Source organism: Protopterus annectens, chromosome 2.part1 (assembly GCF_019279795.1).
Source record: "Protopterus annectens isolate FY-2018-M chromosome 2.part1, PAN1.0, whole genome shotgun sequence".
NCBI classification, from domain to species: domain Eukaryota; kingdom Metazoa; phylum Chordata; order Ceratodontiformes; family Protopteridae; genus Protopterus; species Protopterus annectens.
The window spans coordinates 1495567705-1495585549 of NC_056729.1; the positions used below are offsets into that span (position 1 = coordinate 1495567705).

A 17845-nucleotide genomic window follows, 5' to 3' on the forward strand; every position below is an offset into this window, starting at 1 on the left:
CTACAAATTAGTTTGATATACAAATGACATATAATTCTTTATAAAACTCCAGCTAGCTATGCTGGCATATGTTACACACCTACTGCCCTACTCCTCCTGGCATAGCTGGCACTACCTCACATCATCACACTTGCATTAACACCAAACAATGTGAATTTACAGGGCAGTTACAGTTAACCACACATATTGCCTATCAAGCGGGTTCCTATTAGATGACCGAAGATGCATTCTATCGAATGCATTTTGGTCGAACTTAAAACAACGAAAAGGCAAAATAGTGACGCGGCTTTTAAACGAATTCTTTCCCAGGGAAAGAATTTGCTTGGCTGCTTCCATTACTTTGACATTTTCAGCACTGTAGCACAATCTCAGAGTTGGTATATTTAAGTAGGGGGGTTTGGGGGGTGAAGCGCCCCACTTAATGTATTCTTTCAATTTTTAATTTTTTTTTTTTTATTTTTGGAACAGCGATTTTTTTTCCCTTGGAAAAAATCACTGTTCTGAGCTTTTGAGATTGTAAGCTTTTGCTTACATGGGGTCGATTATTCATTGTTCGCTTTTTTAAGCGTTTGATGATATAATATAGACCCTATTAAGCTAATTTCCTGCATTCAGTGCTATTCAAAGCAGGTATCTCAACAAAGCATAGCCAAGCCAGAAGGAGCCCTGATGTATCTGCATCCCACATTGGGCACCCATGCAACCAGCAGTCCTTTTGGAAAGTTCTTGCATCAGCTGGTCACTAGTGAGTTGCAAAATTGGTTGTAGTGGGAGGCGCTACCTTAATACAATGATGCACAACTGAAATCTAGGGCCCCAGCTACACTAGGAGTTCTAACCCAGTCCTTTTTCAGTACCTCTCAGTTTGAATTTGTATATCCTTGTACCTTTTTAAACTATTAGCAGCTCTGGCACTAAACCACCTGACCAAGTGCTGCACCAACATATTCTTTAAATCCAGTCATTATATATGGCCCACAAAATGGAACTGCCCCAAACAGGTACAGCAAGTCATAGAATTATCTTCTGTGTGTTATTAAGCATAAGATTTAATATAGTATATTTAGAGACTCAAATAGCACTGCAGGCAGGCATGCAATAACTACAAGCTTCTTCACCACATCTGATGAATGGCAAGCCCATACCCAAGGTGCTATGAAACTCACATTGTCTGACTGGTCTCACAAGAAATAAGTGCAGTAGCCAAAATTATACATCAAATAAAAGGACAAAATAAGCTCAATCATGATGTTATCTCAGCCTGATAAGTAGCTGACACAACAGATGCTCAGTCTAGTGACTGTTTCTTGCATAGAACTGACGGTGTGTTTTTAAATGATTCACACTTGTAGAGAGGCTACAAACTTTGTCTTATATTTAAATGATGCACATTCCACTGTTTCACAGCTCAGCTTATATGCTTCTCCCTTTGGCTGTATTGATACACTGAATTTATAGGTTACATGTGCTGTAGCCTGGCCCCAGAAGATACTCAGAATTTACTTCATCTTACTGAAGAGATCTTGTTTGTTAATAGCTGGCTCAGGATGTAATGAGTGATGCACTGTAGGAAGGTGATGGAGAACTTAATCTTCTTTTCTCTCCAGTATCTCAAAAAACATTTTATTGCTCCTGATACATGCACCCACGTGTTCCATCTTAATTTCTATTTCTTTCAGCCATGAAACCTGCAAGACCATACTCTTGACATTGGACCATCCTAGCAGACAGGAAGTTGTCCCATTTTTTTTCTTGTTAAAATCCATTTGCTTCCTACGCAGTGTCACTCATGTTATAGGTTCATAGGTTCCTAGATTAGTACTAAGCTAACTGCCCTTGCGAGCCATTTTAAGCCTAGCCAATTATCCCTTGTGAGACTCAAACCCTGCACCTTGTGTTTGTAAGGCAAACACCTTAACCATTAGGCCACCCTCCCAACCTAATGTTAGTTAACAAGTCTCTTCTTTTACTTTGGAAAACAGAGCTTATATAGTAAAAACCTCAGAATAATGCTTCTTGGATATAGATAAGCTTAGTCTGCACTACTTAGGCCTGGCCTTTTAGTTCTAATTCTCCATCAGAGATGCAGGAAGAAACCTTTCATAACAACTAAGACTGGCCCCAGTAATTCATCCTCCCTGCTGAATGATTATATAGGCACATATAGAAAACAGGTACAATACTAAGGAAGTGATCACATGGGCCATAAGATGTGTAGCCTATGGTTGTTTTAATATGGTTTTATGTTTGTGTGTATTTTATACTGGCTCTTTGTCATATCTTGGCCAAGGATTTTTCAGTATAATACTGATTTAAGGACTATACTTTTCAATCAGGTTCACAAATAAAGTTACAGAGAACAATTTCATGGTTAGTCATGCAAGCCTCTTTCTGTAACAACATTTAAGCAAACACTGAGCAGTAAGCAAGTTAGAGAGATGAGCATTTCCCCAGCAGGTCTGAAAGAGTTGCAGTGATGGCACTGCTATGTGGAACCAACAGAGAGAGAGATGGTTATGCCACTGTGCTCCACAGTACAGTGGCTTTCGGAATAATGATTAGGGAGTGAGTTATACAGAGTACTCCCCTTTAAAACTAGAATGTCAGCACTGAAGGGTGTGGGTTTGACATAATGGTTAAGGTCTTCACCTCATAGGCACAAGGTACAAGGTTTGAGTCTGACTTCAGGTTATTGACTAGGCTTAAAAAGTCCCTTCAGGGTAGTTAGCCTAGTATTTACCTATGAACCTAAGAATCACTGCTCTGTATAGATCAGCTTCTTCTCAACATGACATATAGTAGATTTATCATCAAAACAGGGTAGGATGGCATCTCCGGTACTTGTGAAGACAAGAGAAAAATGTAGCAGGAGTTAAAATAGCTTAAGGAAAGAAAAACAAAACATAATGTAACTATGGGGAAAGTGATAGCCAAAATGATTGAATACTCTTGTAATTGAAAAGGTAATCATTCAGTCTAAGGAAGAAGAAACAGTCAACACAGGGAAATCTGCCTTAAAGTGATTGGCATCCCAATGTTTATCCAGGTAAGACTGAATAATTTTTGTGGTCACGCAGCATTCTTCTCATATCATTAATAAATCTGTGCACAGCTTAAGATCTCTTTAATGATTTTTCTACATAAAAAATTCAAGAAGCTTGATGTCTGACTGGTTAAATCTTCTGCTTCGGGGGTCAGGGGTTGATTTCAGACCTTTGATTAGTGTATGTGTGGACTCTGCATATTCTTCTTGTACCCACATGGATTTTCTGTGGGTAGTCTGGATTTCTTCTACCTCCCAAATGCTAGTTAATGGACTATACTCGTTTTCTTATATATATCACATTTACTCTTGCCTTGTGGACTGGGTTGTGGATAAGAACAGACTATAAAGGGTCAGTTCACTAATTTTCTGAATAAATAAATAAATAAGCACTCAACGTTTTTTGCAACAAAATCATTTCTTACCTTGACACCATGCTATGTGGTGCACAAAGTTCCAAACAGCTTTTTGCCCTATTGACAAATGTTTTGGGCAGATGCTTTTGTTAAAAAATAAATAAATAACTAAATACAAATAATACTTTGGGTAAGATCATGATGCTGAGTATTAAAAGTAAACTTTACCCTCAGAGATATCAACCAGGGGAAAGCACAACATGTTCCATAGACACACCATCATGCATTTACAGAGATGCATATATTAAAGTCTATGGGCACACCTCATTTTATCCCTAAATTGACATCGCTGTGGGATATGCTAAATTTATTTGGACCATGATTTTAATAAAATATTTATGAAGCCTTTTATTAGAAATAGCTCACATGAATAAGTAATGACAGTGATACAAATGCTTCATGGCAGTAAACTCAGTAGGCACTATGATATACCTGTGAATGTGAACAAAGCACTTTAAAAAGTAACTCTGAATGAACAATATTGTATTTCCATGTTTGTGCACAACACAAATGAAGGCCAGATAACACACATGTATGTATATTCACACACACACAAATCCATACAGTAGTTACCTGTGGAGGTTCATATGGCACCATGACACTTTGTCTCCCAGTTACAGGGTCATCCACATACTGAGCAAGGTTATTCCCTTCTACTCTGATAAGATGGCTTGCTGGAGCAGACTGACCTGTGGAGACAAAATTTACATTGATAGTTTGATGACAGTCGTTGAAATTACCTTTCATGCATGTATCTTCTCTAAATGTCACTGATGTAAACCCTTCAGACACAGGTTTAAGATCTCACGACATAGCTATTTAATATATTTACTTGATTTTATTGGTACAATGCAATTAGTCATATGGAAGCAAGGCATATGTCTGTATGTATCTAAGAGAAAGTGCTAAATACACAGTTCAAGAGTTCTGTATATACAATAATGAAAAATTCAGTGGAAATATAAATATATGTCAAAATATGTGAGTGAACTGTGGCTTCATTCACATAAGTATAGTGATGCATTTTCTTGACTGTAAAGCCTCTGTGACTACCTAAGTAAGATTTTTTTTTGTCATTTTTGTATTTTAGTTCATTTTAGGTTAGTTAATCAAACTAGTGAACTCCTACACTCTGCAGCCAAACCATTTCCCCAGGCACCCACATATCAACAAGGAAACCAAGATTACAACAGAACTCAGCTTCAAACCCTCTCAACTAAACTTAAAACTACCAATCATTTCTTCTTTAGCCTTAGGACTCAAAGAAACAATCTCATATCAAGCTTTTTGATCAGATTTAAAAATATACTTAAATAACCAAGCTAAATGTAAATGTTTTGATAGGTTCATAGGTAAGTACTAGGCAAGCTGCCCTTGCGGACTACTTTAAGCCTAGCCAGTTTCCCCTTTTGTGCTCAAAATAACCTATCCCATTTGGTTATAGATTGGCATTACCAATCCCATGGTCAATAATTAATACATTACTCCTAATGAGAATAACTGAGATCATACCATAGATAATATGAGGGGGCTCATGCATGGAATAAACCATTTAGGAGCTGTATCTGTCCATTAGTAGTACGTGCAGCAGTCCTGGGGTAAATTTTCTGTTTCTCATCCATAGATCTAAGTTATGATTCAAAATGGACAGGAATGAACATTGTTTAATGTGGATGGGGAGTCTGTTCCATAGCAGTGATATCTTCTGTGAAAAATACTATTCTGTTGATGTTGAAGAAGAGGTTTAGATCCCTAGACCAAGTATTTCTGATACCATTTGACTTGCTGATATGCAGTAAATCCATCAGTAATAATTTGGAAGATGTCTTATATGCAACCTACAGGACACATCCTTAAACATTAAAGAATAGCCTTCTTTCCATTTTACATCCAAATGAAACAAACTTATTAATCAAAACATTTATGTAAATCCATCCAGTTGCACCCTCTCCTTTTCTCTTCAACTCTCATTCCCCCATCTTTCCTCCTTCACCCTTTTCTTTCTCTCTTTCTTCTAGCATGACTCAAAATGTACATATATAAATACATAATGAATTAAACTGCCTCCACCTGAGGTTAGAGTGTTTGAAATCTGTGTAATTTTGTTTACCAGAGCTGCACAGAGGTTAGCAACAAGTAATCCAGCTCCTGTGTTATCTGAAGCATCCACAGACTGATACTGAAAAATAAGTATCATTTTTACTTGATCTGCACTTCTTGCATTATATTTTACTGTGTGTAGTTATTTTTTAACTGTATATTATATTTTACTGAGTGTTGTTATTTTTTAACTGTATTTTATTGGATTTTTTAAGTTTTCCGCACTATTAGCCTAGCATTGACTTGGTTCAGATTTGCTGGACCCAGTCTGTTTTTACAATTTCTGATCACTAATCCTGCTTTCCTCCACAAAAGAAGGCCTCCCCCTGCACCCTAGTGAGATTAGAATGTAGCTAAGGACCTATCTGAGTGGTGATTGTTGGCCCAAGGCCTAGTCTAGTGTGCTACTATTTGTTAGAGTGTTTGCAATCAGTTTAATTTCGTTGCTACTTGTTTGCTCAGGTTTGCATGGTGCACACCACCCGCATAATCTTGCATTATCGTGCAGTGGAGGATACCATTGGCAGTTATAGACACAAACTCTTAGGTAATTTTCCCTTAGTCAGTTGCTTATACTCCATTGGAGGTTTCTCATTGTTGTTCTTCACTGCCCAGTTAGACACTCAGCTGAGCCTCTGAGGTTCCTCCACAAGTCTTACCCATTAAACCCATTGCAGTTTAGAACTTTTTCTTGTCCCGTAGCCATACCTGGTCCTTCTAGTCCCCTCCTTGTTAATGACAGCAGCACTTCACCTAGCATCATGAATTGACAATTTCCCACCATTTCTCCAACCCCATCGACATGGGTAGCTTGAAGCAATGTAGCAATTGCCTGATGTACACTGACAACCCACTTACACAAATTCAATACATGAGAGATGCATCTATTTTAGAAACTAGAATCTAGGCTCTCTCACTCACAAATCAGTATATCAGATACTAAGCAGGTTGTCTGCTCACTCACTTCACCTCCTACACCATCCATGTGTACAACACCTAAATCTGTATGTGCAGAGGCTCTCACCAGAAGCCTACCTAAAGATCAGAGACCTTCCAAACATAAACACACTTCATTAATACATTCCCAACAAATCACAGTACACATGCAAATGTACAAACCAGTGTCTCACCAAACATGCCCCTAAGGCAAAACACAAAGTCAAATGTTTTAGTCATAGGTAACTCCATTGTGAGACATACATTTTTGCACTCACTAAGATGGATAAGTATAAGGTCACGGTCAGCTGTCTGTCAGGTGCCAGAATGCACCACATCACACATGCACTCAAGTCTCTCAACAACAGGCACTGTTATGATTCTGTTATAGTCCATGTTGATGTGACTGACTTGAGACATACCACACTGGACTATATGAAGAGAGAGACACGACTGAGCTCTTTGATTATGAATCACAGGCAGGTATGTCTTAAGCAGCATTCTGCCTTCACCTAGGATGATGCCTCAGTACAGACAAAAAAATGATTGACTTCAACAATTGGCTTAGTTTCTGATGTCTTTCTAAGGGGATCCAGCTTGAGATGATATGGTTGATGGACCACAGTGCTTTTCCACTAATGGTCTCCACTTGCCATCTCTGGGCTTTCGGCTAATAGCTAAGGCTCTTGCCTCCCCCTAAGTGCCTGTTTTAGGCAATATCACAAAAACAAAATTCCCGATGTAAAAATATCCTCAAAAAACAACCTTAAGGTTATGCTGCTAAACGCTACCAGTCTAAATCTAAACTGCACTCATTGGAAGCACTCCTCACTTTGGAAGATGCGGACATCTGTGCAGTCACAGAGACCTGGTTTAAGGCCATGGAGAGCACCCCAGACATACCGGGATTTAATGACTTCCACATGTTCAGACCACAAAATGAACATGTAAAAACTGAAGGAGGAGTATCAATATTCATAAAAGATAAATAGACCTCCAGATTGGTTAAACAGAATGATAACCTAGAGTTACTCCATGTGCAAATAACTATAGGAAAGACCCTTCTACAAATTACCACCAGCTATAGATCCCCCTCCATGAACCATGATATCCACACTGCCTACCTGGATCTCAAAATACAACCAAATACCCTGGTTATGGGTGACTAACTACCCGTCCATGGACTGGGTAAATTATACATCTACAAACACACTCACTGAAAGGTTCTTGGACTTTGTTAAATCAAATGCCTTGGAGCAGATAGTTGGCTCCCCCAGAAGGAGCCCAAACATTCTAGACTTGGTACTCACCAACATGGAAGAATGGTACACCACCACAAGTGTGCGGCCCTCCCTGGTGAAGTCTGATCATAAATCAATCTCTTTCAAAGTAATGATAGCATCAGACCTCCCTCAGGAGAAATTAGGCTAAAAAACGTCTCCAAAGCCAACTACAGACTCTTACAAGAAGGCATTAATAGCTTCAAAGCTCCTGTCCCCACTGAGTGCAAGGACACCTATACTGGTATATACACCAATGCATTGTATAAAAATCTATATAATTGTATTGACTCAGCCATTTCTGATAGCACCAATGCAAGATCCAGCTGCCTGATGGACATCCGCCATAAACAGGTTATATAATAAGAGGAATAAATTGCTGTCTAAGAGCAAGAAGGAACAATCTCAGAATTAAAGCACACCCTTCTCAGCTTGAACAAGCAAATAAGACATTTTGTAAAGTCCTCTAACACTAACTATGAATGTAGATTAGCATCCCTAGCTAAGAATAACCATAGCTATGTATGTAGATTAGCATCCCTAGCTAAGAATAACCATAAAGAAAAATCAATGATTTGTGCTGAACTGGTAGCGAAGGGTACCACATATACTGAACCAGTGGAAACAGACAACCTGCTAGCAAACAGCTTCAGTGAAAACTTCCACCCCTGTCTCCACCACATATACACCAAAACATTCCTATCCTCTGTTCTCCACCTTGTAGCTTTAAACAACAGGTCTTAACCGCTCTCTTCAAGGCCAAAAACACAGCCTCTATGGGACCTGATAACATCCTGATAATCCAGGCTGCGTTCTCAATGGTTTAAAACAGGAGTTAGTAACACCATTGGGCACTCTTTTCAACCACAGCCTAAGCACTGGTTTTGTCCCTGCTGAATGGAAAACAGCTACTGTCATCCCCTTGCACAAGGGGAGTGCATCCACCGACCCTAGGATATGTCTCCCAGAGGTTGCCTCTCCTCTGGAATAAATTTCCAATACAGGGTAAACAGAGCCCGTCGTTAACCCTTTTTAAGTGTAACTTGGACAATTGGATGGGACAACGCAAATTCACCCCAGGTGTTTCACCTGTGTCCCTGTTAGACAGGGGCATTTTTTGGTGATTTAGATCTGCCAGTAGTGTAGTAAACTCCTATGATCCTATGCACCTATAAAAACATTTTGAAATTAGGATGCATTGAAAGAGGAGGATCCATGGGGAGACATGTTGAAATGGCCGATAAAAGAACCTTGACAGAGGAATAAGAAAGGCCATAGGATAGTAGCTCACACAAATATTGAGAAACCAGCAAACTACTAGCCCTGAAAGGGTGTTAGTTATGTTGCTGGCACCAACTAGAAAACTTTTTCCATTTGCTGATATATGATTTTCTAGTAGCAGGCCTTCTTGCCTCTATTAGTACCTGCTGCATGACCTTAGTAAATAGGTGCAAAAGGGAATTAAGACCCTATCATCCAGGCAGTCATTTGAAGCTGATTGGTGTTGGGGTGTATCAAACATCCCTGTTCGTATGTGAGTAGATCGAGTTTATGAGGAAGCTTGTGGTAATTGCTCCTGGCCTTTTCTAACAGAAGAGAGAAACATGGATGCATGGACCAGAAGAAAGTCACCATAATGATCTTGGGGGATTCCTTTTAAATCTTCAGAAGTAACCTGGATATTAGTTGAGAGGGTGGAAAGCATACAGGAGCATTCCTGCCCAAGGAAAAGAAAATGTATCTGTATTCCAGGCCTTCTGGCATGGGGTTCTGAAGCAGAATCTTGCCAGCTGATTGTTCAGAGAGAAGGCAAATAAGTCTACTCGATGAAGTCCTCACAGATGGATCAAATCATAGGAGACTCCCAATCTACTTTCCATTCATGTGGGTCTGCCCTTGACCTGTTCAGCTTGTCTGCTACACAGTTTTGCTTTGAAAGAATGTAGGATGCCAGTTGGGGGAGATTTGCTGTGAAGCTATATGCCAAGCTAACATGGCTAGTGTGCAGAGGGGGTACAACCTGGCTAATCCTTGCTTGTTGATGTACCATATGACTGTGGTACTGTCTGTAACAACCTGAAAAAGTCCCAGGGACCAAAGATAATTCACAGAGTTGAATGTCTTGATCAGGGCAAGCATCTTTTTTTATATTTTTATGCTTGCATCTGTCCTTGGTGTCCTACATACCCTGCACTTTTATCCCTGCTTAAACTGCTCCCCAAGAAAAGCCTGAAATGTCTGTGGTGACAGACTGCTTTTGAACTGGGAGGAGAAGGGGAGATCTGGTTTTAATGATATCAGTTGTCTCCACCAAGTAATTTGACATCTGACAAACCACAGCACTGAGACTTGAAAACATAAGCGGTGTTGGTGCCAGCACCATAGAGACTACAGATACCACTGTATCTTTCTCATGTAGAGGCTTGCCAGGAGTATCATGAGAATCATTTAAGCCATGAGACCCAAAATCTCATGATGTCTGAGTGCAAAATCCTTGAAATAGTTCTAGATATAGAGCTATATTTTCCTGTGGAAAAAAATTCTTTGAACTGTGGTATCTGAATGACATCCCAGAAATATAATTCTGTGAGAAAGAGTAAAAAAAAAAAAAAACTTTTGAAGGTTCTCTTGGAACCCCAGCCTGTACAAGAGATCTCTCACACAAGAAAGAGATTCCTGATACTTTGAAAAAGACTCTGCAAAGATAAGAAAGTTATCTAAATATGTAAAAATATGGAGACCCTGTAGCTTGTAATGAGCTACTAGTGGAGATAGAAATATTGTGGACATTCTTGGTGCAGTGGACAGTCCAGAGAGTAGGCATCTTTTAAATCTAATGTTACAAGGAAACTTGAATGACAAGGAAGAGGTAACAGGTTGTAACATGATATAATTTTATATTTGGGCACTATCACAGACAGGTTTAGGAAAAAGAACTGGTCTCCAAGCATTTGCATTCTTTGGCACTAAAAGCATCCTTGAATAAAACACCTTTCCCACCTAAGGAAGACCTGGTTCTATCACTCCCTGGGACAGCATGCAATGAGGGATAAATGGAAAAAAAAAGAGTCTAGTCTGAAGGATGAGGGATTACCCCCAGGAAAGGAGATGCAACCTGGATGAATGATCTTCAGAACCCATTTGTCCTAAATTATCTGTGGCCAAAGAGAAAAGTGGAGAGTCAGACTTTCCAGAAGAAAAAAGGGACTGCCAGGATTGGGGGGGGAGTGACAAAGTCTCTTAAATAGCCATTCCATTGTCCTTAGTTTTGGGAATTTCCAGAATTCTTCTCTGAATCCCCTTGCCATTTCTTATTAAATGTCTGTTTACCTGTATTTTGTTGACTGTTTACTTTGTTTCTTAGCAACATTGGAAGAGGAGTGGAAATCTTGGAAAAGGAGGGCTTAAAAATCTTAGAGATTCTGTGTATCAGCCTACCCCTTTCATCACAATTTTGATCATCTCTGTAACAGATGGCTCAAAAAACAAATCTATTCAAAGAAGAAATTCAAAGCTCATTTTTAACATCATCTGTTATGTTCTAAGAATGCAGCCATGCAAGCCTCCTCAAAACCGAACCAGTGTCCGTAGTCCTGGAAGAAGTACCAACAGAGTCACACAAAAAGTAACAATGAGCAGAGACTTAAACAACAGAAAAAAATTAATTATTTAAAGCAGATCTTTCCTCACAAGAAGAAACTGCAGATAAAACATTCATCATACTTTAACAATTAGAACAAACCTTAACACACCAGCCTCATGACTCAAAATTCTGAAAATCTTAAGTTGCTGAAGCATACACTTTTCCTCATACATATTAATAATCATCCAAGCCTTATCTGAAAGAGTAGGATTGGAATTAACTAAATGTTTAGCAGCAGAAGGATTAACTAAAGCTATAGCTGCTGGGTCAGGTTTGGGAAGAGTGTATAAAAGCTTAAATGACTAAGGAACTTTATACAGCCTAGCTGTCTTTTTAGGAGTAATTGGCTGTCAGCAAAATAGCAGGCGGTAACACACACATCCTCCAAAGCTGACAGAACTAGAGGAATGGATGTAGGTTCTGTAAATTGCTTCAGTAGCAACTCGTAATATTTTCTGATGAACTAAGAAACCTCATGTTCTCCCATTGAAAACTCTGGCACATTCTAGAAGTAGATTCAGAGAAAGAGATCTGACCACATGAAGAGTCAGAAACTGAGATTTCCTCTGAGTCCAAAGAGCAAACACTGTACCTGTCCCTTTATCCCCCTGTCCAGATTCACAGTCTTGTATGTCTTCAGGAAAGGAAGTATCCCTATTTCTTTTAACAGAAACTACTTTATAAGAAGGATCAGTAGCCTGAATTAAACCTGAGCCAAACCAAACAAACTACTCTTATCAAAAGAAATTTGAGGAGGAGTAGGTACATGCCTAGTTTTCTGTTTCTTTTTGACAGGAAAAATGGGACCAACTGTGTTTTTAATGGCAACAGCAGTTTCTCCATGGATGGGCACAACATTCTGACAAAACAGGAAAGCCCTTGATGTTCCCTCTCCCAGGATCGACAAAAGTGGCTCTCTCTTGACACTAAGGGGACCCCAAAAGCCACAGAGGATATGACTAACCCCTGAGTCCATAGGTGCTGCAGGTGCTATACCAGCGGGATCCAGAGTAAAAAGATGAGCATTTTGAGGTACAACTAATGCCCACAGTCACCAACCTGCAGCTGAGGCAAATTGCTAGACTGCTGTGATGGCAAACGCTACTTGCTTAAATTTTTCTTTTTGTGGCTAGAAGGACTGATCATGGGACCGAAAGATTGTTCCATGGTCAAGCCAAAAATGGTGCCTCTTTCTCTGGTGAAAACAAATGCCAGTAAAAAACTAAAATCTTTAAAAGTCACCTTGTCACAGACAAACAGTAAAAAGCAATTTAAAACACTTTACCAGCTACAAAATGTAAAATAAACTCAATTTCTCCACAGAAAATAAAGTTTTCAGTTACTTTAAACAACTTTTAAACTGACAGGAAAAACAATCTTGTGATAATCCATTAAAACACAAACTCTTGACTTTAAAATATTTTCCTGAAAAATAAATTATTAAGAATAAACAAAAAATTATTAATTTGAAGATTCTTTTCTCCAAAGATAATGTACCTGCCCAGCAAAGGAGAGCACAAACTGACGTCAATTTTCAAAAAACTCAGAGAAGCATACTGTTCAGATGCAGTAAAGCGCTGAAAGGCTTGGCACCAGAACTTGTCTTTTAGTCAGCTCAGCTCGAGCTACCAGACAGTTTGGGTACACTGAAGGTGCCCTGAAACTTTGGAAGCTGGCTGGCTGTTATATCCTTAGCAGGATATAACCCATATAGCTGAGGCTACTGTAGCAGTGATCGATATGATGAACATCTCTCAGTATGACATAAAAGTTAATGTAATAACATGTTTCTGAAGTTTCATCCAGCAACTCCTGTTTTGGTTCTTTGAGTCTCCAGTTGCATCATTGGTAACTCTAAGCAAATTACTCCTGAAAAGAAGCAGTTCTAATGAGCTTAACTAATTAACAGAAAGTAAAAAAAAAAAAGATTTCAGATGTAAGCAATCTATTTCAGTAAACCACAAGTCATTTTAGCAAAAGGTTCTGTGTACTGTTTTAATACCTTCCATGGGATGTTTGTTATATTAAAATATTCAAGTTATGATCTTTGCCTGTATAATAACACTGGGTTAAATTAATTGTTTTTTGTGTCCTGTACAATACATGACAGGTTGATGGCTTTCAAAAGTTCAACATGTTCGCATCCATTGTTGCTTTCTTTGTACCAGGCATTTGAAAGTAATTCCACCTCAGCAAGGATCAATTCACGACAGATCAGGGCTGTTTATTTTCACGGTATATGTAAACAAGAAAAAGAAAATCCTGGTCTGTCTTGTTCTACTTTTTTGCCTAAAGCCCTCTGTTGCTTCCAGAACCTGTACAAAGATGCTTGATTTGAAAACATCAGGTGGTGACTGTGATGGTTTTCATTCAAAAGCAGTACAATTCACATCTATACTATGAGGGATGCAAAACTACTGAATAAAATTGTTGTATTATGGTCTTGTGCCACTAGGTGGAGATAGAGGAAGGCAGAAGGAGGGAGACGGAGTTAGTGGATGTGTTAAGGACTGGATGTTCCTGTTCTTGTTGGACTGATGTTTCTGTTTCTGTTGTAGCTTTGAATGGTTGGATTAAAATCTTTAATATTGAACTTGGAATCTGTCTATATTAATCATCTAACTGCTTAACAATTTGGCGACGAGGCACTTACTTGTTTCTGCTTGTTTACAATGGCTGTTGCTGCTTCTTCTTTTCCTCCACCATTTTTGCCATGCCCAGGTGAACCTCTATACCATTTGATATGTGGCTGAAAATGTTTAATAATCACATGCTGGTTGTTGGTGCATCAGGAGATGAATGGCCAGAAGCATGTAAACAGGCACTTCTCTTCATTGTCTGGGAACAGTAGGTCAGAGACTGTTTTACACACTTCCAAACCATGGTATGCCATTACGGCTTTGCAAGCTCATTTTGCTCCACAGAGAAATGTTGTTGCTGAGCGGCATGCTTTTAGAAAACATGCTCAGGCTGCCCATGAAACTATTCCTCTGTATGTGGCTGAATTACGAGACTTAGCAGTTAAATGTGAGTTTGATAATAAACTGGATGAAATATTACGTGATCAGTTGGTGGAACATGTGTCTAGTCATCGTATAGGTGAACGATTGCTTTTAGAACCCGACTTGACTTTTGATAAAGCTATTACAATTGCTATGCATACTGAAGCCACAGGTGAGCAGACAAAGTTTAATTCGGGTGATAGACCAGTCCCGGTACAGACTTTACATACCCAACCTATGTCTGCTGCTGTTCGCCACTGCCACAGGCCTTCTTCCAAGCTCCCGCCTACAGCTGCTATGACTTCTGCAGCCTCTTTTCATGCTTGTTATCGATGTGGATCTGATAAGCATCTTGCCAATGATAAACACCGTTCTGCTGCTTCTGTTAAATGTAACAACTGCTGAAAGACTGGTCATTTTTCACGTGTTTGGCATTCTTTGCATACATGCTCTGTGCTGGAAGTTGCCATACCTGAGCTTCAGATCCTTTACTTAAGTGACCATGCATCATCTGAAAGAATCCGTTGCAGTGTCACAATGAAAATGTCAACTGCTACTGCACTTGGAGATCTAATTGTAAATTCTGGCTCATCAGTATCTATTTTGCCTAAATGTATATATCAACACACCAAAATTTTATTATAATCCAAGGTTAAAATCGTAAAATGTTCAAGTATATATAATAACATAACTATACATTTAAATAAATACATACATGTAACAATGAGTATAAATAAATACCTAAAATCTTAGAGAACTTATATAAGCATAAATAAATGCTCACTCAAACAGTGTATATGTGGGTAAGATTGTTGCACTAAGAAAGTTACAGAGTGCATTTTAACATCTATTCAGAGCTTTAATTTTCAAAAGACTACTGATGGACAAGTTATCATTAAGCCCTGGCCAATACATGGCATTCAATTTAATCTGCCATCCTAATTCCATTTTATCAAGCTGGTAGGACCATGCTCCACCTCTTGCACTGATTGTAACAGTGTCCAATATAATAAATTTAAACGCATGGTCTGGGTAAGCCATAATGTGTTTTGCTAAGGCGTTCCCTTCCCATAAATCTTGTATGTTTCTGAGATGTTCTCCTATTCTATTTTTAAATTTGCGCCGAGTCTTACCCATGGAAAAACATGGGCACAAGTTACAAACAGCGCAGCATACAACCCTCTCAGTTGCACATGAAAATCTACTTCTCAGCCAAATTCTAACTCCATTTATTACAACACTGTTATTCATTTCCATAATGTTCAGGCAGAACTTGCATCTCCCACATTTATGCATATATCCTTGAGGATACTTGTCCTGTCGTCTTTCAAACATATTTTTAAGACACTGTCCTTTCTTGAATACACAAATGTCTCTCATCACTTTGTCACTCCTAATAATTTCCCAATTTTTAGTTAAAATATTCTTAATATAATATGCTTCATTATTGAAAGTAGTCAGAAAACTATTTTCATAAATCTTTTGGTTCACTGGTGTTGTGACCGTGGTTATATTAGTGTTGGCTTCCTTCCTATTACCATCTCTTCCATTGATTATTTGATTTATGTTGCTTGTCTGATATTCAACATTCTGACTCCTATATTCTAAAATGGGAGTAAACTGCCCAGATTTTCTTTTGTCATTAACCTCTTGTGTAATCTGATCAATTAGACTAATAGGGTAACCTCTTCTGAGAAACATACATTTCAGCAAGTTCCATTCCTCTACATAGTCGTCCGAAAGGGTTGTCATCTGGGCTGCACGGACAAACTGCCCTTTCATAGGTTCATAGGTTGGTACTAGGCTATCAGCCCTAGGGCCTATACAAGGCAAACCATAACAATTCCCTGGCTATTTCTTCCCACACTATTTACTTCCCTGGACCCCTGTCTAGCAGGGCGACTGACGTGATACCCGGGATGAATTTCCTTTCTCCCATCCAATCCTTTCAGCACTGCTCTCTTTTGTTTAAAGGGATGACAACTGCTGAAATATAAAAAACTGTTAGAATAGGTTTCTTTTCGAAATATTCTAGCTATGAATCTATTCTCGGTTTCATCTTTTATTAGCTAAACATCCAAGTATGCTATGTGAGTATTCCTGACAGTGTGTGTAAACCTCAGAAAACTGGTTGTTTCATTGATAAATACAAGAAAGTTATCCAAAACGTCTCTGGGCCCTTCCCATAATATAAACAAATCATCCAGGTAAGGCGTATATGTTTTGTAATATTGGAAATAGTTGGAAGTTTTAAGGTGTTGCTTCTCCCACATCAACATGACAATATTTGCATATAGGCCCCCACAAGCGGAGCCCATTGCTACTCCTTCCTTCTGAAGGAAATACTGTCCTTCAAAGAAAATGAAATTATTCCTTAGAATTATGTCTAACATCTGTTCGAATAGGTTGGTTTTGTCCTGTCTTTACCGTTTTGAGTGTAAATATTCACAAAACCATTGTAATCCAATGTCATGTGTCAAAAGCTAGCAGTGCTGAAAGGGCAATTTGTCCGTGCAGCCCGGTTGACGACCCTTTGGGATGACTATGTCGAGGAATGCAACTTGCTGAAATGTATGTTTCTCAGAAGAGGTTACCCTATTAGTCTAATTGATCAGATTACACAAGAGGTTAATGACAAAAGAAAATCTGGGCACTTTACTCCCATTTTAGAATATAGGAGCCAGAATGCTGAATATCAGACAAGCAACATAAATCAAATAATCAATGGAAGAGATGATAATAGGAAGGAAGCCAACACTAATATAACCATGGTCACAACACCAGTGAACCAAAAGATTTATGAAAATAGTTTTTTGATTACTTTCAATAATGAAGCATATTATATTAAGAAAATTTTAACAAAAAATTGGGAAATTATTAGGAGTGACAAAGAGATGAGAGACATTTTGGGTGACACTCCTATTTGTGTATACAAGAAAGGACAGTGTCTTAAAAATATGTTTGAAAGATGACAGGACGAGTATCCTCAAGGATATATGCATAAATGTGGGAGATGCAAGTTCTGCCCGAACATTATGGAAATTAATAACAGTGTTGTAATAGAAGGAGTTAGAATTTGGCTAAGAGGTAGATTTTCATGTGCAACTAAGTTTGTAACTTGTGCCCATGTTTTTACGTGGACAAGACTGAACGCAAATTTAAAAATAGAATAGGAGAACATCTCAGAAACATACATGATTTATGGGAAGGGAACACCTTAGCAAAACACATTATGGCTTACCCAGTTCATGCTTTTTAATTTATTATATTGGACACTGTTACAATCAGTGCAAGAGGTGGAGCATGGCCCTACCAGCTTGATAAAATGGAATTAGGATGGCAGATTAAATTGAATGCCATGTATTGGCCAGGGCTTAATGATAACTTGTCCATCAGTAGTCTTTTGAAAATTAAAGCTCTGAATA

General features: G+C 38.7%; 1 protein-coding gene across 6 annotated transcripts in view; it reads right to left on the minus strand.

Annotated features, from left to right (window-relative positions):
• The window catches only part of TP73 (tumor protein p73), a 1605115-nt gene that overhangs the window by 189974 nt on the left and 1397296 nt on the right, over positions 1-17845 (minus strand). For all 6 annotated transcript variants that reach the window (XM_044062957.1, XM_044062958.1, XM_044062960.1 and 3 more), the window contains one exon: positions 4033-4148. In XM_044062957.1, coding sequence (XP_043918892.1) covers positions 4033-4148 — 116 coding nt within the window. The remainder of the gene's footprint in view (positions 1-4032; positions 4149-17845) is intronic.